Source organism: Elephantulus edwardii, unplaced genomic scaffold (genome assembly GCF_000299155.1).
Source record: "Elephantulus edwardii isolate Elephantulus edwardi_28Jun2011 unplaced genomic scaffold, EleEdw1.0 scaffold00054, whole genome shotgun sequence".
NCBI classification, from domain to species: Eukaryota; Metazoa; Chordata; class Mammalia; order Macroscelidea; family Macroscelididae; genus Elephantulus; species Elephantulus edwardii.
Window position 1 is genome coordinate 3,322,675 of NW_006399804.1, and position 21,694 is coordinate 3,344,368.

The 21,694-nt window shown below is 38.6% G+C and overlaps 1 protein-coding gene across 1 annotated transcript in view; it reads right to left on the minus strand.

Annotated features, from left to right (window-relative positions):
• NEBL (nebulette) overlaps positions 1–21,694 on the minus strand; it is a 588,942-nt gene that overhangs the window by 375,837 nt on the left and 191,411 nt on the right. The window contains exon 3 of the mRNA XM_006887052.1: positions 18,631–18,715. Coding sequence (XP_006887114.1) covers positions 18,631–18,715 — 85 coding nt within the window. The remainder of the gene's footprint in view (positions 1–18,630; positions 18,716–21,694) is intronic.

The following is a 21,694-nucleotide window of genomic DNA, read 5'->3' on the forward strand; positions in this document are numbered from 1 at the left end:
ATTAATCAGAACTGGCTTTGAAAAGCACTGTGGCAATGGGACAATTAAAACAGACTTTCAAGGGGAAAAAAAAAAAGAGGAACGTACTGGAGGGGGTAGAGAAAATAGTACAACAATGAATGAATGGAAATCCAAAATCTCTGTAAATGTTCATTAAAATTAATAAAAGTTAATGAAAATTAAAAAAAAAAGAAATACCTTTTGACCCAACTTTCCCACTACTTGGAATGTACCTTAAAGAAATCAAAGCTGTAAAATCAGATGAATGCACACTCATATTTATTGCAGCATTTTCACAATAGCAAAAAAATGGAAACAGCCTAAGTGCCCATCAACACTGACTGGATAGAGAAACTATGGCATATTCACACAATGGAATACCATGCATCATTAAAAAATAATGAATTTGTAAAACACTACACAATGTGGGTGGGTCTGGAGAACATTATGTTGAGTGAAATACCTCAATCACAAAGGGGCAAATACTGCATAAGCCCATTACTGTAATAATAGGATCAAGATAAGGAAAGGAGAAAAAGTAGGAAAAGAATAGGTGGATAATGAATATTACACTGGAATGAGTGAAAGGAAGGCCATTCTGTAAAGAATGGACAATCAGAAACGACATGTATGACAACAGTCTGACAAAGGGAATTAGGAAGGAGAAAAGAGAGGAGTGGGGAGGGGTGGGAGGAGAGAGCAAAGTGTACTTGAATCAACAAAGGGTTTTTTTGAGTGTAAAACCACTATAGTCATTTTCTATGTCCAATTTCCTGGTTCTGTTTTCTCCCTTTGCAATGTTCTGCAGAAGTCCGGGGGGAGCTCCTACTAAAGCCAAGTAAAGCTATAAGCACATGCAGAGGTAGAGTCAAAAATATCATTAGGCTAAACCCTTTCTGGAAAAAGAACACATAGATGCAGTCTGGTTGAGCACAACCCATAAGGACGCTGTGAATCCTGTCCTATCCTTTGTCATCCTCACACTTCCTGACACACTCGGGCCTACTACAGTAGTCACTGTGTCAATCTATCTGGCTGATGGTCTTCCTTTCAGTGGCCCTCTACCTTCCCCATGCATGATGTTCCTCTCTAAGGAACAGCCTCTCTTAACCACATGCCTTAAGTATGTGTACTGCAAAGTTGAGGCTTTCTTATAATGCCACCATGAGACAGTGGTTGCAAAGTAATGTCCTCTAGTAAGAAATTACAGTATTAGGAAAAGAACTGTTCAGTCCCCTCATGTTGTTTTTGTGTGTCATCGAGTTGGACTTGGCCCATAGCTGACCCTCCAGTGAGTTTTCAGAGGCAGTAAATCTCACAAGAGGAGATTGCCCATTCGTCTCCTGTGAAGCAGCTAGTGGGTTTGAACCGCATGCCTTTGGGATTGCACCACAGTTTCTTACCAATAGGAAACCAGTTCCCCTCATATAGCAATCAATTTTATGAGCTGTGATTGCTTCAAGTTGACTTCCCTGTGTGAGGAAGCAGAAGCAGTGCTGGGCTAAACAGCATCAGGTCTTTTCCTTCAGCAGCTGCTCGAGTCCACTAAATCAACTCAAGGTTGTGGATCTCAGCAAAAACAAAGAAAAAATAAATTGCTTCTACAAAGGAAAGTGGAGATGTAAAAAAGCAAAAAAGCAGCACTGTCAAGAGAAGAGACTATTTGTTTTCAAGTTCAAATGCTACTACATAATCAATCAAGATCATTCAAGGGGGAAAAAAATTAAAGCAAGCATACAGAAAAGAAACTAAAATAGTTAAGAGTATTTCTCAAAAGCACATCATTTAAGTTATTCCATTACTGCTACACATAAAACTGTCTTTAGAAAGTCATACATGCTATAAGTGGCTCTGGATGAAAATGATTAAATGTTTAAAAAATGAGTTATGCTGCAAATCATCACTGAGCACACTGTATTAAAATTTTTAAGTGAAAACTTAGATAAGTATGCTGATATAAACTTGTTTTTATTTTCAGGGTTTTTCATGTCTTGTTTTATCACACACCTGCATGCTGACAGTGCAGGTGTTGTATTAGTACTGGAATTGCTATCACTTCTACAAAACAGCTCAGACTACATAGATATGGAACTTAAAGGGGTAAAAATCCTGGTCAAACCCAGAACAAAGGGTATAAAATATGAGTTGTTCTAGGTGATTCACTTATAATCATCTTTAAGTTTAGTAAAAAATAATTCTACAGTACATCTCATTAACAATAAAACAATCTGAAGAAAATAAATTACTATTTCTTATACAACAAAACAGCAACACAATCTTTTGACATTTCCATAAAAGTGCATCCCCTAGAAAAGTCTCAGATATTAAGTGGTAGTCATAATCGAGAGATCCTACAGGTCTGAGAAAACTGGCATGTAAGTCAATTTCACATTTGAAGAAACGCCTAATATTGCTTTCAAATCATCCTCTTTTGGGAACTGAATAATAGCTGACCCTCCAGTGGGTTTTCAGGGGCTATGAACCACACAGGAGGAAAATGCTCATTTTTCTCCTATCTCCATGGAGCCATTGGTAGATTTGAACCACCAGAGAGGTGCTATTTTTGGATTAGCAGCACAATCTCTTGCAGACAATGACACAAAGTTTGATACTGCTTGGTGATACTGCACTAGATATGCTTCAAAATAACAGGACAACAAAAGATTAGAATAGCTACAATCATCCTAGCCATTGACTCATAACAATTAGCCTCATCTTAGTTCTGGACTTTTAGTTTTGGTCTTTATGTTGAGATAAATTTCACAATAAAGGCTATAGTCATTATTGTAGTCACTGCTGGATTTTTTGTTTCAATCTTTATGTTGAGGTAAACTTCAAACTGAAGGCTATAGTCATTGATGTTCATAAATAAGTATTTCAAATAATCTTCATTTTCAGCAAGCAAGGTTGTGTCATCTGCATGTCATGGGTTGTTGATGAGTCTTCCTCTAATCTTGATGCCACACTCTTCTTCATAGAGTTCCTCTTCCCAGATTACGTATTCAGCATACAGACTGAGTAAGTATGTCGAAATGCTACAAACCTGATGCCTTTCTGATTTTAAGTTATTCAGTATCCTTTGTTCTGTTAGCATGACTACTTTCTGATTGAAGATTATTTCCTGTCACTGTCCGATTGTTCCTCACAAATCCCTACCACACTAAGCTTGGAAGAATTAAATTTAGTTCCATTTATTTAAGTGAGTCCATTCAATTATTTTAAAGTCAATTTGTATATACCCAGATTTTTCTGGTTGGCTCTTGTCCAAGAAGGGGGTCTAAGCATGCATGAGTTGAGAGGGCGTCAGGGTGAAGAAGAGGGCTCAGCATGAATGAAAGAAAATGTCCTGTTCCATGCCAGCCCCACTCATTCTCTCCTAGACCTCTACGGTCTCCGTGACCCACCCTTGTCCTGTCAGTGAACAAGTCTCCTATCAACATGTCATGCTGAAGATTGGCTGATGAAATCATTGCGGATTCTCTCTTTTCTATGAGTGAGTGGTATTCCTTGCTGACCATGACCCTTCTTGCACCTTGTTGAGGTCTTACCTCTAATTGCCTGCTTGCTCAATCCACTGCCATAAACTTCAATCTACAAGCTTCTGGGACATATAGTTCCTATTGTGGCAATGTCTCCAATATTCCTCAGTCAGCATCCTCAACATCCGTGCACAAGAACTGAGATTTCTATAATTTTCCATGCCACATTCATTCCCTTGCATGCAAGACTATAAACCAGAAACTGAGTTCAAATTTTCTCTCTGCCCACCAGGTCATGGAGAAGCTGAAAGGTGAAAAAGTACATTTTGCACACTGATCTTATCTGCTTCTGGCTTTTTCCTCAACTTACCTAACTTCCCTTTACCATCTACTTTCTCTGTGATGTCAATCAGCAGAATAAGAAGCAGTCCTGTTGTGGTCCTTTATTTTTCTACCTTCTTTCTACAATTTATCAAGAATAAGCTGCAGAAATATGTCCTTTCTTGCAAGACCATATTCCACCCTTCACAAAGCAATTTCCACTCGTTCCCTTTCTCTGGGTCCTAAGTATAAGGTAATATGGCAAAATACAATTTATGAGAGATTAAAAGCACATTGGTTCAATATTTTCAATATATTGTCCCTATCACAAATGTTATATGCAGGATTTCAGAGCCACAAAATTGATAGAATTGTGTGTGTGTGTGTGTGTGTGTGTGTGTGTACACATATTATTACATATATACACACACATTTATCCTACTGTGCACCACAAAAGAAAAATAAAGAATTTGCAGAACTTCGTAACATAGATGAATCTAAAGGACACTACGCTGAGTGAAATAAATCAACCACAAATGGAAAAATACTGTATAAAGCCACTATTACAAAAACTGAAAAAAGTTTATACATTTCTTTAAAGAAATATTAAATAATAAATGAAGCATCATTCCTGGATGGTTACCAGGGATGGGAATGAAGGAGAGGGGGTAAAAGTCAATAGACAGTAGACACACGAAGATGGATGAAGGGAGAGGCAATGTACAATAAGAGGATAATAATCACAATATCACTAAAGAAAGGGAAGCTACAAGGCAGTTCATAAGAAATCCAGGCAGCAGCAAACATGCAGGCAGATAGACAAAATAGACAGGTATGTGGCTGCTGTAGTCAGGTACCTTCAAGCTCTCTGTGAAGCACCTAATGTGGACTTTGTCCTATCCTACAATCTTTTCTCAATACTTGAAGTGCTCGAGTCCACTGCTGAGAGTCCATTACTACAGTCACTGTGCTAATCCATGCTGAGGGGCTTCCTCCTTCCCTGACCCTCACCTTTCCCAGCATGATATCCTTTTCCAAAGATATGTTCCTCCTAACAACATGCCCAAATGATGTGAGACAAACTTTCACCATCACTTCATCTAAGGAAAATGCTGATTGCCCTTTCTCCAAACACATTTTTTTTCTTTTGTGCATCCATGATTTAATTGATCGATAGATTTGTTGTTATGTCTCATCAAGTCACTTGCGACTCATAGTGACCCTATGTATAATAGCTCTGAACCCTGCTCTATCCTGAGCCAACCTTATTGTTTCTGACACACCTACCCTCCTTTCCCTTGTCACTGAATCAATCCATCTAATCAAGGGTCTTCTTCTCTTGCACTGTTCCTCCACCCTCCCAAGCATGACATCCCTCACCAAGGAAAGGACCCTGCTGGCAACATGCCCAAAGTGTGTCAGATGAAACTTCAGAATCCATGCCTCCGAAGAGCAACCCGGTTTCCCCCTCTCCAGGCCAAATCTGTTTGTTTTCTTAGCAGTCCATGGTATATTCAACACTCTTGTCCAGCACCACAGCTCAAAGGTATCAATTCTCTCCTTAGTCATTGTTTAGCTTTCTGATACATAGCAAGCAACTGAAAAGACCATGGCCTGGATCAGGAGCACCTTAGTCTCCAGACTGACATTGTCACTCTTCAGTACTCTGGAAAGGTCCCTGACAGAATATACATATTCAATACCCTGCCAACACCACAATTCAAAGGCACTGATGCTTCTTCAGTCTTCTGTATTTATTGTCTAATTGTCTAATTTTCACAAACATTTAAAGCAATTGAAAATGTTAAAGTTTTAGACAGGTGGACCTTAGTCTTTAGACAGATATGGACAGGTATAAAGGACTACACCTATGACCATACACAGCTGGATCAGATAGATGTTACTTCCCTATTCATATTAAAATACGCTGTAAGAAGGCTCACCTATATGTAACAGAACCAACAGAAGCAGTGCTTTATATACTTCTAAACAACAACCAAATACTCTGAGGGAATAAATAGCTGGTTCTGGGGCCCTGGGACCATAGTCTTTGGGGCCATCAAGGTCAACTGGCAAAATACTGTCCTCAGAGACAGTGTTCAAGTTTTACTTTGGTGAGAAGAAACTGTGATCTTCAGAGCTTGAGAATAATCACTGAAGGTACAACTATTCTTTCATAGAACAAAGAAGAGGGAAGAAAATCAAAGGTGCACCATTGTAACCATTAGTCCTTCGGACCAGGCCAACCTCACCTTCAACAATCTCAAGACAAAAAGAACTAGATGGTGGCCAGCTACCACCACTGCCAACTCTAAAGGGATCACAGTAAAAGATTCCAGATACAGTGGAGAGAAATGTGGAGCAAGACTCAAAAATATTAAAAGGTCAGACTTACTGGTCTCCAGAACCCCCAAGACTATGGCTCTTAGCCATCCTTCCAACCTGGAATAGAACTCACCCCTGTGGCTCAACATTCAGCTAGACAGACAGACAGGCTTCATAAAGGGAATGGTAACACCAGAGAGGCCCTCAATCCTTAGAAAAGACAACCACGTAAGGTCAAAAGAGCAGCATTTCTCTAAGTGTAACCCTTAAGCTGTAGAGGAAGGGGGTAAAGTGTGATTCTACTGTGAGTATTGTAATTAATGCTGTAAAACAAATGCATATGAATGACTGAATGAAAAACTAATCTATTTTGTAAACTTTAACCCAAGCCACCAATTTAAAAAATAAAAGATAAAGTGTCTCATATCTGATACTGGCCCACTTATTAGTAGCAAATAGCCTGTAGCCTGTCTACCTAACATACAAAGAACATTCACATTCTTTGCATTCTTTATTGTAACCTGTGAGAATTCTGGCCATGGGGACAAGGCGAGCCAGGAAAGCATCAAAGGAACATTTTCTGGGACTCTCAAGACAGATGGAAATATTTCAGATCATTACCAGGAAGGTAAGGAGTAGGACATCATGCCTCTGTGATTAAAGGATCGAAAACTCATGCATGACACAGCAAGTCAAAACATCTTGGTTCTTTTTCTTTCTCTCCCCACTGACATTTTGGTCTTTTACATCATTGTATCCAAAAGTAAAATTGAGGGGGGGAAAAAAATCTGACTTATAGGAAATTGTGAAGGTTAGGGAAATTGCAAAGGTTAGAGTTAACATCTGCACAGCATGTTATGTTCCCTGAAAGAAGAGTGCCACATCAAGTGAATTAATATTTCTCCTTTGAAGTTCTGATTCACATTCATCCTTTTCTAGATGTGAAATACAATCTCTCATCATTCTCACTGCCTCAAAACCTTGAAAAGAAACACACTGAAGCTGCTCCCTGTGAACTTCTACCTTTACATACGTGACAAAGCGCTTATTGTGGGAAATAAGGCGCATCACCATAGGATCAGAATACAGCATCAAATGGTGGGAAATCAAAAGATGGCAATTGTAAAGCTGCCAAAATTAGGTTCAAAGAAAATAGGAAATTAAAAGGCAAGAATGAAAGGCTCCTTGTCCAAGGCCAGTAGAACACAAGAACCACCAACAAAAACTACGTGAAGAGACAAGGTCTCGGTGTTTAGAAGTCTGACGTTGTCAGAAGAGGTAAGAGATGCTACGACCGAAGGAAGAGCAAAGAAGAGTCACTTAAGAGCAGGAAATGGGAGGGAAATTAATATGCATTCAAAAATGAGATCCCCAGCCAGCAGGATATAATAGAATACTTGGAGAGTCTACGTATCTGCTTTCACAAAGGCATTCAGGTCCCTGACTCCCTAAAACTAAGCTCAGAGCAAAAAATGTAAAAGAGCTAAGTGGGTGAAGGGAAGGGCAGCATACAATAGGAGTCTGTTTAGGCACTGTAATTAATTACATGAACCAATTTTAATTAATATTAAAAAACGAATGAGTGAAAAAAAGGAAGATTTGTAAATTTTCACTAAAAAAATAAAGTTAAACTCAGTTTCTTCTGTAGTCTCACCATAGTTAAAAATTTACCTGTGTTTGTTACTATTTCATTATCATACTTTCTCCAGCTAAACCATAAATCTCCTAAGAATAAAGACCTTGTCTGCTTTTGCTGACTCCAAGCACACTTCATTTTATTGTACTTTGTAATTCACATATATTAAAGTTTTTTTTCTTATAAATTGAAAGCTTTTTTGCAACTCTGCCCGAGCCAGTCTACTATCACCATTTTTCTACCAGCACAGGTATGCTTCATCTCACAATATTTCTAATTTTTTAAATAATCAGACTACCTCCTTGCCACTGAGTTAGAAGTGACTCAGAGCTAACCCTGCCTGCTTCTACCTCAGGGATTCATCTCACAGGGGAAGGCTTCCATGAAGAAGCTGGTGGATTCAAACTGCCTGCCTTTGGATTGGCAATGCAACTCCTTACCCATTAGGCCACCAATGTTCTCTAACAGACTGCCCACCAACTGTACTGCTGTAATCTGACATGAAGCAACTCTAGAGAGCAGAATACAATGGCCCCACAACTCTTTTTGGTTTTAGTTTAAATAAAATTTGTATCATATACTGGTTTACTCACAAAGTATGTATAGATTGCCTGCCATGCCAGATCTTTCCCATTTCTTTTGCCATCCCTCCCTCTACCTATCAAATTGTGTAACCCTATGATTAATTCCCCCTTCTCCCCATTCATCCTCCCCCCTCTGCTCCCACCCTACTCCCCACTTTGGATCCCCATACACGTTCTGTAATAATGGTTTTATACAGTATTGTCCTTAGGGGACTGAGTTAGTTCATGTAGTATAATATTCTCCAGACCCTCCTAAGTTAGGTAGTGATTTACAAAATCATTGTTCCTGTATGCTGTATAGTATTCTGTCATATGAATGTACCATAATTTCTCAATCCAGTTGATTGTGCCTGCAAATCTGTGCTGTTTCCATGTTCTTGTGATGGTGAATAACGCTGCTATGAACACTGGTGTACAAGTTCTCCATTTGTGCCTCAGTTCTCATTTTCTCGAGGTATATTCCAAGCAGTGGAATAGCTGGATCACATGGGATTTCTATATTCAGCTTGCTAAGGATACGTAAAACTGCCTTCCAGAGTGGTTGTACCATTTTACAATCCCACTAACAGTATATGAGAATTTCTATCTCTTCACATCCTCTCCAATATTTATCACTTGCTGTCCTGTTAAACTTTGCCACTGCTACTGGAGTGAGATGATATCTCATTGTGGTTTTGATTTGCATCTCTCTTACTTATAGTGATTTTGAGCATTTCTTCATATCTCTGTTGGTCATCCAAATATCTTCCTGTGTGAAGTCTCTACAAGTTTTTTGTTCATTTTGTAATTGTGTTATCAGTCTTTTTCTTGTGGAGGACACGTAGGATTCTATAAACTTTTGATATGAGATCCTTGTCTGAAATGGGGATAACTTTTTCCAACAGAGTTAAAAGAAAACCTAATGACTGAGAAAAAACATTTGGCAAGGCCCCACAACTTTTACGTCCTTTATACTCAAGGAAGCTGGTGGCTTCAAATAACTAACTTTTCAATTAACAGCCTAATCTTAACCTACTGTGCTACGAGGGCTTCTTAACAGATTCCAGTACAAATACAAACCTAACATTTTCAAGCAGTATAAAGCCAAAATACTTGTATGACTTGTTTAAATTGCAACAGTCACTTTATTGCATGAGTCTGGAACCAAACTTAAACCATCACTGAGGTATGCATTTACCGCATAGATGACAGCTAACACCAAATTAGACACATAATTAGCATGCAAGGCCAAATGGTATTTGTCAGACTTTTTTGTTGTTTGGGGTGTACAAAAAAGGCTATAAAACATATGCATGATGCTATCCAAAATGGCCCTCTAATCATCTCTGGCAGTAACGGAACTTCTTCGGTAAGGGATTCTTTGCTCTGGAGAAAGTCAGTCTTCAGTGACACCTATTAAAATGCAACTGGCATCTGAGACAAGTCTGATGTTAGGTAATTATTTAACACCTTCTTGGAGGATTAGGTGACAGATAAAACCAGCTGCTAAGGAGTATATTCTAACTCACAGTGCCCCACGTGTGTTAGAGCTATGCTGTGCTCCACAGGATTTTCAATGCTGATATTTCAGAAGTAGATTGTGAGGTCTTTCTTCCTTCCTCAGTACCTCTGACTGGATTAAAATTGCTACCCTTCTGGTCAACAACCAAGCAGGTTAACCATTTCCCCATTCAAGGACTCCAGATTACAGATTGCTGCTGCTGTTGTGTACTGTAAACTCAAAACCGACTCATAGCTGATCCTCCAGTAGGTTTTCAGAGGCAGAATCACACTGTAGAAGACTGCCCATCCTTCTCTCTCTGAGCAGCTGGTAGATTCAAACTGTGTACCTTCAGGTTGGGAGCACAATTCCTTATGCACGAGGCCACCAGAGCTCCATGATGACAGAGAGCTGAGATTATAACTCTCTGGAAACGAAACATAAAATGAGGAGATAGAGGGAGGGGTAAGGGCAAGCTGGAGAAACAGCATGATATAATGTATATTTTTGAGCTTAAAGAGGTTTATACTAAATATGTGTCTTCATTCCTCCCACAAAGATCTTTAACTATTATGTTCCCTATAAAAACACATCACCTTCTCACCCTCATCATTATCACATACCGTATTTGCTATGAAGGGTGTCGTTATGTCTCCAAAGAAACCTAAGATATGTTTAAAAATAATCCATCTAGATTACAGCGCGAAGCCCTCAAAGGTTGCAGGGTGATTTGCATTCTATCCATAATAATTTTCAGTCCTTTACCTTACCAGAACTTATAAATTTCACAGACCCCATTTAAGAACACAGTGAGTCCAAAATCCCTATTATTTTCAGCATGATTTCAAACCACTAAATCAATCATATAGGAAATTAAGTATGGAAGTAGCTACCATTTCATCAGTCTGTTGAGCAGTGTCTTCCAAAATTAAAATCACTCTGTGTGGTGACCCGTAAGTAGGCACATGGGAGAAGAATGTGGATTATGGAGATAGGGGTTTGAGACCTTGCCTTGTTTAAGCCACAATCCCTTGGCTTTGTTCTCTTTTCTGTGAGGTCTATTACACATTCCATTTTCAGAATTGTTTCCATTGCTTTGGATTCCCTGAGTAGTAACCATTATTAACTTATTTAGATGCAAACTGTATGGTTGGAAGTCCAAGGTCACTCAGAGGCAAGTCAGAAGAAAGGTCTGGCAAACTACGGACAAACACGGAGTCACGTTAAGTTGGTGTTTATATACAATGGTGGTACACAACTGTAAGACATCCTTAGACCCCTGAACCACAGTTCTCAAAACATCAGTGCTTTCTCTCCCCATAACAGTACACTCAGTTCACTCCATTCAATTCATTATCATCAAGTCAGAACCGACTCAGAGCCAACCCTCTGGCAGAGTTTTGTAAAACTGTAGATCACACCAGAAGAGAGTACCCATCTGGAATATCGGAAAAGAGCTGCTGGTAGTTTCATACCACCAGGGAGGTGGCACCTTTGGGTTTGCAGCCCAACTTCAGACACAATATGTCACTAGAGCCCCACGCGGTCTTATGCACAACCCAAAAAGAAGTATTTTCTGCAACATAATAATTACTGCCTTGAACATTGTATCTTCTAAATCCTACCTACAGACAATCAAACTATATGGGATTAAATAGAGATGTAGCTAATATTTCACCAGTTTAATGAGCACTATCTTCCAAAATTATGTTTTTGATTGACAACAGTAAATCCGAAAATTAGATAGGAAACTAAGCAGGCAGCAAGTTTACCAAACTCTCCCACATTAATGAGAGAGGAACAAAGAGGGAGGGTGAGAACTGACACACAATTTAAGATGTAACTACATTGTACATGTAGAAATTGTTGTATTGGTGTATGTTGTATTGGTGTATGTTCTCTGTGTATATTCTCATCAACAAATAATAAAGTAAATTATAATATATACCTAAACACAAAATGGGCAGCTGTGGTGGCCTACTGGTTAGGGAATTTCACTACCAACTCAAAACAGGGGGTTTGAAACCACCAGCTGCTCCTGGAGAGAAAGATGGGAAATCTCTTCCCATGTAATTTACAGGCTATAAGAACCTACTGAAGGATAAGCTATAAGTTGTTCTGTCTCAATAACAATGAGCTGTTATTACATACACAAAATGTGCACACGTACACATGCACAAAGCCCATCATTATGTGATACGAAAAAGGAGCTAGTGGCCATGGGCCTGTTTTCCCTTCCTTGTTCCTCTTAACAACCATGCAGTAGGTTCCCTGTCCACGGCTGACTCAAGGTGCCAGGTGTCTGCAAGCTAAAAAACTCCCACAAATCACTGTCATACACCAGTTTGCAAAGCAAATTCATCACGTGTGTTTCTTCAGTGTTTCATATCATTCTGATAGTCTGACATTTACTACAGATCTGAACAAAATGTGAAGTAAGATCTAACATGCAGGTTAAGAGTGTTCAAAGCATTTATAACCCTTTCAAAGACAGGGAAAGGAGAATAGAAAATGAATTCATAAACATGAATTACTAGTTATTACTCAGAACTAGAAATATGTTTTTTACTTGAACTGAAAAATCCATTTTTGTTTCCCTTTATTTCAATTTATTTGGTAAGCTAATTAACTGAAAGAATCTGTTTTAAGAAAAAAAAATTGTTAAGTAAATTCAGAATTCTCAAACTTACAGCTCATTTCACAATACAAACTACCATAACAGTTATATAAAATATTAATAATCAATTTTCATCAAAACTGTTGAACTATCGAGACCCCTTGATGATATCAAAATCTAAGAAAATGTTCTGTCACAGAACCAAATTCTTTAATATACTGTCAATAATATATTGTCATTACAATAAAGAACTTTCCACACCTTTACAAAAATGGAAATACTCTTTAGAAGGATTCGATTAGGAAAAAATAATTATTTCTTCTCAAAGCAGTTAAAACTTACACAATCATCTACCTTCACCACACTATTGCTTTGTATTTCAATCATTTGTTTACACATGTCCTTTTCCATGTGCTCTCTAAGAACAGGACTAGGCTGCAAGTTAACAACACGGACACAAGATGTTCAAAGGCATGAGGCCTATCCCAAGTTCAATAGTGTAGCAGCTACATTGCAAAGGCTAGTTACTTCAATTTTCCAAGCATTGATCGCTCCAACTAAGCGGAGTTAAAACCAAACAAGCTACTCATAGTAACCCTCCATCAGACTTCCAAGTCTGTAAATCTTTACAGAAAGAGTCTTTCTGCTATGGAGTATCTGGTGGATTTGAATTGTTGATTTTGTGATTAGAAGCCTAACTTGTTATGCACTATGCATCTAAAGAAATAAGTAAATTAATTTCCAATAGTCTGGAAATTATCAAACAAAATAATATCACATGCAAATAAGAACTTGTTGAAGATTCTTTTAAAATAGGCAGAACAGTACATCAACAGGAAACTGTCAGAAAATCAGGCTGATTCAGAAGGATCTGTGGCACAAGGGATATTATTACTGATGTTATGCACCATGGCTGAAAGCAGAGAATACCAGGATGCTTACCTATGTTTTCTTGATCATGTAAAGATGTTTGACTATGTAATTAATTAACATATTGTGGGTAATATTGAGAAGAATAGGAATCCCAGAACGCTTAATTATACTCATTAGAAACCTATACACAGACCAAAAAGCAATTGTCTGAACAGAAGCAGGGAATACTGCATGATTTATAATCAGGAAAGGTATACATCAGGGCTGTTTCTTTCCCCCATATATATTCAATTTGTATGCTGAGCAAAAAACTATTGGAGAAGTTGGACTACATGAAGAAGAATGTGTCACCAGGATTGGAGGATGCCTCATTAATAATCTATACTATGCAGATGCCATAACCTTGCTTACAGAAAGTGAAGAAGACACGATGCACTGACTGCAGAAGTCAGTATAGGTTACATCTGAACATCAAGAAAACAAAAATATTACCACTGGAGCAGTAGGCACATCATGATAGACGGGAAAGAGACAGAAACAGTCAATTATTTAATCTCACTCTGACCCACAATCAACACCCCTAATACTAGAAATTAAGAAGTGAAAGGACATGTTTATTGTACTGTGGAAATCTTTTAACAATAATATCTCTAAAGTTCTAAAGAGCAAAGTTGTAAGTTTGAAGACTAAGGTGCACCTGATTCATGTCTTGGCATTTTCATTTGCTTCCTATGCATCTGAAAAATGGCTTGCCTCCAGAAACTCTATGAACAGTGCTCAGGCCTTTCAATCATAGCGTCGCTATAAGTTGCCTATGACTCAACAGCACCTAACAACAACAAACATGCATCTGAAACTTGGGCCAGGAGTAACAAAGACTGAAAAAGAATTGATACCCGTGAACTGTGTTGGTGGCAAAGTGTACTGAATATATAACGGACTGCCAAAAGAACAAGCAAATCTAAATTAAGCAACCAGGGTGGTCTTTAGAGAAAAGGATGGTGAAACTTCACCTCACGTACTCTGGGCATATTTTCAGGAGGACCCAGTTTGTGGAGAGAGACATCATTTTAATAAGGGTAGGGGGTAGGCAAACAAGAGGAAAACCCTCAATAAGATGAACTGACACAGTGACAACACAATGGACTTGACTCAGCATGACAGAGATTGTGAGGATGGTACAAGACAGGGCAAGGTTTGTATCTACTGTCCATAGGCTCATTATGAGTTGTAGTTGACTTGATGGCAGCTTTCAACAACAAAGAGCACATATTTAAATAGATATAATAAAAAGTGCCTGATTAAATAGGCTTGAGAGGCAGTGAGATAATGCATCTAAAATTATATTTCTATAATGAAAAGTTGCTGATGATGCAGGTCTTTTAACACCAGTGCCTAGCACCATTACTTGCACATAGTAGGTCATCAATAGTTCTTTGTTTAATTGAGTCGAATTTCCTCCCCTTGTCTGATTAGGACATCCTGATTTTCTTTTGTAGACATTTGAACAAAATCTTAAATAAACCTGATTCTTTCACCTGACCATGACTTGCTGACTCCATCATTCTCTGTGCATACCTCTATTAGCAATGGACACACCATCCTATAATTATATAGTTGTACTATCTTCTGAAATTTACCATTTGCTACATAAGGGAGAATAATACCAGCCTTTCATGAAAAAATAACCTTTTTAAAATTTCTTTATTTCCAGGGCCAGGTACACCATGAGAAAATAACAAAAGCTTGTTCCTAGACTAAGCTGAAGGCACTAAAAGCCTCAATTGAATGCAAACTAAATTATGTGCCTTCAAAAGAAGGCATACAACCTAGTATCCTTCATTTACATCCATGGTGTTCACATCAGATTTTTCTCAGCCTTTAATGCTCAAATCTCATCTCTAATACAATGCACTAAACTAGTCCTACCCACTCTGAGCCCTTTCTCATTCTGAACCCTTACTGCAAAATAGCTCTGGTAGCCTAGGAGGTGAACTGCCAACACAAAAGTAGGTGGTTCGGACCCACCAGCTGCTCCATGAAACAAAGATGGGCAAACTCCTTCCATTGAACTTTTGGCTGAAAACACACTGGCAGGCCAGTTCTGAGCTGGGTTGGTTATAAATTAAACCCTGTCACATCAGGTTTGTATATTAGTACTAAAACCCCCAGATACACTCTCAGCTCTGTGAAGGCAAGATTAACTAATTATAAATGCTTCTACACCATACCAGGATATGGTAGGCAGCATACAAGTATTTGATTGCTTGATTTAGTTCTACTTTCCAGTGTGCCTGATGTACTGCTCCAGAATTGTCTAATTAATCCTAACTTGATTAGAAGAAAGGCATATTGGATCTGCACACCCTGGAGCCAAGCCCTGGCACCCTGTGCAGTGTGAATGAGCAGGGGTGTTTGTGCCGGCCTCCAGAACAGAGCTGCTCCTTGGCCAGCACTCAATTATTTGAACTAATGGCTCAGCACACAAAAATCAGCATTTCACATAAACCAGAAAGTACTACCCAACCAAGTCTTCACGGCATTCTTAACCAATGTTAAGTTCTATGTTTCGTTCTATTTTACTCTAATTAAGTGAAATGAGAACCAGACCCAACTGACTCAGAAAGAAGGTGCAGGAAATCACAATCTTCCCTGTGATCTGAGAAACCGCCAAGGAAATAATTAGATCCTGTGCAATTGAGAGCTGACTCCTTTCATTAAGAAGCACCAGGAGGAAGAAAAAGGGGGGGCTGCTGGTAATGGGAAAATGGCATTAATTAAGGGTAGAGCTACAGAACTGATAATTCTGAGTGCTATCAATAACTTGTACACCTGCAAAAAGTTGAATGGGCAAAGATATATGACAGATCTCTATTTACAACTACAAAAGAGTAGCTGATAAAGCTGTTTGTTATTGTTGCTGTTACTACTGTGGAGTCAAAATTCACTCCTAGCCAACCCTCCAGCAGGTTTTCAGAGGAAGTTAATTGCCCAGGAGAAGACTGCCCCCTTTTCTCCAATAGAACAGCTGGTGAATTTGAAGAGCATGCCTTTGGGTTGGCAGTTGACTCTTTAGCATTAGAGGACACTTAGTACATACAGCAAAATACCACACGGGATTTGGTACCTTGGTTTAAAAAGTTAGTATTAGTTCAATTCTGATTAAACTTACAACCAGTTGTAAGTTTCATGGGGCACCTCAGTTAAATGGCCGGAAATGTGTTGGTGCTTCTGTTCTACTTCCAGGTTTGTTTATGCCGAGGGTCTTCACAGTTTGCAAATAGCCATGTAAATAAGGCACAGTTGGTCACTATTCATCTGGAGCAATAGAGGAAGGAGTCAGAAACAGCAGAAAATGGAATGTGTGACTAATTAAACAACCAGTCTCCTTTGCTATGAGTCCCGAAGAACCAGGTGTGAACATTTTGATCAAAGATTCTATAAAAAAGTCATGATCAAAGAGGTAAGAAAGTAATCACAAAATAGAATTTCAAATGGTTAAGGACTCTTGAATTTCCAGCACCAGGGAGAATGGATAAACTCTAGGATCTATTGCCCGAGATAACACTTAAATTTTAAATGAAAAAATATTCCATTAAATCATCTTAAAATAAAACAAGAGCTTAGCTTAAATAATAATAATAAAAAGGTGATATTGAGCATTATATTAAGAATTATCTACACAGGATCAAATGGACAATAGCAACTCCACAGTGAATTTATACTCATGTTAATGTTACGAAGTCAGAACAACCTACAGTTGACCCTCTAGCAGGTTCAGAGGCAGTAAATAGTATGGGAATAGATTATTCATCCTTCTCCCAAGAAGCAAGTTGTGGAATCAAACTGCATGTCTTTGGGACTAGAGTGCAGCTTCTTACCACTAGCCATCAGAACTCCTATATTATATTCAAGAAGGAAGAATGACTCAGAGAAGTAGATTGAGAAAAGTTATACAACACAAAGAATATAGTCAATGTCCCTGAGTTGTACATGTGGAAACTAGTTGATGAGTATATGTTTACTGTGTATATTCCCAACACTGATATGTAGAGAGGGTGGTGGAAGAAGAGCTACAAGCCAATATTTTCAAAGAGCATCAGCTAGACACCAAGTTCACAAGTTGTTGTCAAAGATTTTCAGGGATCATATTAATAAAAATGGGCTTTCACACTCACTTAATATTTTTAAACTTAAAAATATTCTCATTCTTGACACATAATGATCCCACTGATATTTGCACCTGTACTCAAGACAAGTAGAAATATACTGTTATTCTCATTACACAGAAGCACCAAAGATGGTGTCACTGGCCCAAGATCACAATCAGTGAAAAGCAAAAAAGGAACTACAGCCCAGCTGGGTTTTTGCCTCCTCCCAGCGAAGTACAGGTGAACAAGACTGTAGATCAAAGGGCTGCAATTTAGTTGTTCAATATTCTCCTATATCATGGTAGGTAAGACCTATAAGCAAGATTATTTCTCAGAAAGAGAGTACCCGGTGTTTCTTAAGAAGAAACTGAGTATCCCTGTAGAATCACTGCTGTTCAAAACCTTAGTCTTAACCAATGTGTTTTACCATATTGAAGGCAAACTTTGATCCAAAATGGTTGAGTAAGAGCCAACTGTCGTGTTCTAATCTTTGTTCATGCTGTCAACGTGACATATGAAAGAAATATGAATAAAGTGACAGGATGAAAACAAAGCTAATCACTGGTGTAAGACATACAGACAGAGTGTTAACCTCACATACACTGCAATCAGATCAAGTTAACACCTCCTTATTTCCCTGCATATGCAGTGTGGAAAAACTATTTATAAAATGTTTTTAAACATTTAGGACCAAATAAATCAATATTGCTGGGAAACATTTACCCTGACCAGAACGTATTTGTCCCAGTCCCATCTGAATAGAAGAACCAAGGGTGTCAGGATGATTCATTCCAGAATAACGTAGATGTTCAAAAACATCTCTCCTCTACTGATAACCAAAAGGCTGGTGGGGGTTCAGGTCTACCCAGAGGCAACTTAAGAAGAAAGGCTTAGTGACCAACTTTTAAAAAGTCAGCATTTAGAATCCTCTGAAACACACCTCCAACACATGAGGTAACCATGAGTCAGCATGGACTCAACAGCAACTTGTTTTCTGGTTTTCAACACTTAATGCAGAGTTACAACCCAGGCCTACTTTCAGTTTCTACACTGGCTGGTGACAAAGCATCCATCAATTGCACGGAATGCTGGGAGAATCTCAGAGCAGTAGCCTTTAAATAATATTTAGTACCAATGTAACAAAATAGATCTTCTGGAGAATACCTGACTCTGCAATTCACTTTGCTGCTTCAGGCGAAGATTTTCAGGTGTATCTGCCACTGTAGTGAAGGACTGTTTTGGGTAGTGTCTGTGGAAAAATTTTTGAAAGAGCATAATTAGAATATTATTACACTATCCTCACATAACTTTAATACCAATTGTTTTATCATTCCCATATATCATAACAGTGTCTCTTTTGCTTGGATAAGGTCATCTATCAGTCTTTATTCTGGATCCCAGTTTTGCCTCAACCTATCTGAATGGTCAAAGCAAACTTTTTTTTTCTGGTTTATTTACAAATTCCATATACATTGGTTTTGACACCAGATCTTTCCCATTTCCTTAACCCACCCCTCCCTCCACCCATCAACATATGTGACCCTATTTTTAAGCCCCCTACCCATCCTCATCCCTGTGCTCCCACCCTCCCTCACGTAGATACGTAGATCCTCATACACGTTTTACTAGTTATCTATTTCTACAATAATGGTCTTACACAGTATTATTCACCATCAAAAAACATGGAAACAGCCCAAATGTTAAACCACAATTGACTGGATTGAGAAATGGCGGTACATACACACGATGGAATACAACACAGCATGCAGAAGCAATGATTTTGTAAATCACCACCTAACTTAGTAGGGACTGGAGAGCATTTTGCTAAGCGAACAAACTCAGTCCCATAAGGACAAAGCAAATTTTTTAGAAAGAAAATCTAATCACATTCCTCTTCTGACTATGCAACAGTTTCCCATTTGCCTTAACTCTAACCTCCTGTCTTACAAAGGTCTGCAATGAGCCTCTGCAGTCTTCTTCCTCACACCTCATCCTCTGACCAAGGATATTCATTTCCCTTCACCCTTAAATTCACCTTTCTATTTCCCACCTCTTCCCCAAATACTGTTGCCCTTGTCTGCAATACTCAACACTTCCTATCATAAGCCCTGACTTCCATAGATAGCACATTCCTAAGAAAATATTGCCTGGCTGTTCAACTTTGGGAAGCATACTCTCTTTTGCTCATTATAATACTTATTTTACTTCACTGTATTTTCTTCAATTGGCATGTCTTTTGTTTCACAGTGCAAAGAAAGTTTGGTTGCTATAAAAACAAGTCTGTCTCATCTCTTGTCAGAGCACATTTCTACTTGTAGCCCATCTACTATCTATTGATAGAGCACATTTCTACATCTACCAGAGCCTGGCGCACAGTATGACCTCAAAAAATGTGTAGAAATAAAAAAGAAGGGAAAGAGGAAAAAGAAAAGGAAGTGGGGTTAGAGGGAGGTAGGGAAAAAAAGGGAAGTAGAGGATAAAAGTATCTAGTTGGGCTACAGTGAAGCTTCTCTGTTGCAGACAATATATATACAAAAATTGTCACATATGCACAATCACTTGTTGCCTCTATGCTCAAAGATCGTATTCCTTTTGATGGAGTGATGAAATTTGCTAGGGGTTCTCTAGAGTGACAAAGAGAATACAGAACTGGAACTAAGAAATGTAATACTCATTACAATAGTTAATCACAAGATTAAATACTTGGGAGTAAATCTAACTGGAAACACAAAAGATCTATTCAAAGAAAATTACAAAATATTACTACAAGAAAGAAAGAGAGCCCTGGAGAAATGAAATATACCTTGTTCTTGGATAGGAAGACTCAATACTGTGAAAATGATAATACTACCAAAGGCAATTTACACATTTAATGCAATCCCAATACAAATGCCAATTCCATTCTTCAATGAGATGAAAAAGGCAATCTCCAATTTCATTTGGAATGTAAAGAAACCTCGAATAAGCACTCATTAAAAGAGAAACAACATAGGAGACATCTCACTCCCTGATTTCAAAACCTACTACACTGCTGTGGTGGTCAAAACAGTGTATTACTGGTATAATGGCATACCCATATATCAGTGGAACAGAATTGAGAAACTGGAAATCAGCCTATCTACCTATGGCCAACTGATTTTTGACAAAAAACTTAAATCAGTTAAGTGGGAAAACAGCAACCTTTTTAACAAATGGTGCTGGCAAAATTTAAAAACTTTCTGCAGAAAACTCAAGCAAGACCCTCACCTCACACAAAAACCAGCTCAGAGTGGATCAAGGACCTATGACTAAAACCAAGGACTGTAAACTTCATTAGAGAAAAGCTTGTCAGAACCCTAGAAGCCCTAATCCACAACATGAACAGTCTTCCAAGCATCCTGAAAAACCTACAACAAGGAGAGGATAAAAGAGATGAATTGGACCTACTAAGAATTAAATGCCTATGCACATCCAAAAACTTCTCCAACAGGGTAAAAAGGAAAGCCACAGACAGACTGGGAAAAAGTATTTAGTAATGACATGTCTGATAAGGGACTTTTATCTAGAATTTATATAATACTCCAGTACCACAACAAGATAAACAACCCAACTGAAAAATGGGTACAAGATATGAACAGACACTCCACCAAAGAAGGCATTCAGATGACAAATAAACACATGAAGAAATGTTCAAAATCCCTAGCTCTAAGAGAGATGTAAATCAAAACAACTATGAGATAGCATCTCATCCCAGTAACAATAGCAAAATTCAACAGAGAAGTAAAAAACAAATGCTGGCAAGGTTGTGGAGAAACTGGTCATTTCCACTATTGGTGGGAGTGTAAATGTTGCACCCACTATGGAAGGCAGTATGGTACTTTCTCAAAAAGTTGGACATAGAAATATCATTTGACCCAGCAATTCCACTACTGGGAATATATCCTAAAGAAACCAGAACTGCTACTCAAGCAGTTATATGCACGCCTATGAGAAGAGTACTGAATGTACCATGGACTGCCAAGAAAACAAATAAGATTCATCCTAGAGAGGGTTAAACCAGGCTGCTCCTTACAGGCAAGGATTCTGCGGCTTCGCCTGACATACTTTGGACATGTAAGGAGAGACAGGTCCTTGGAGAGGGACATCATGCTGGGCAGAGTGGAGGGACAGCACAGGAGGGGAAGACCCTCTATGAGGTGGATTGATACAGTGACTGGGGTAATCGGGATGGGTGTGTCAGAGGCAATGA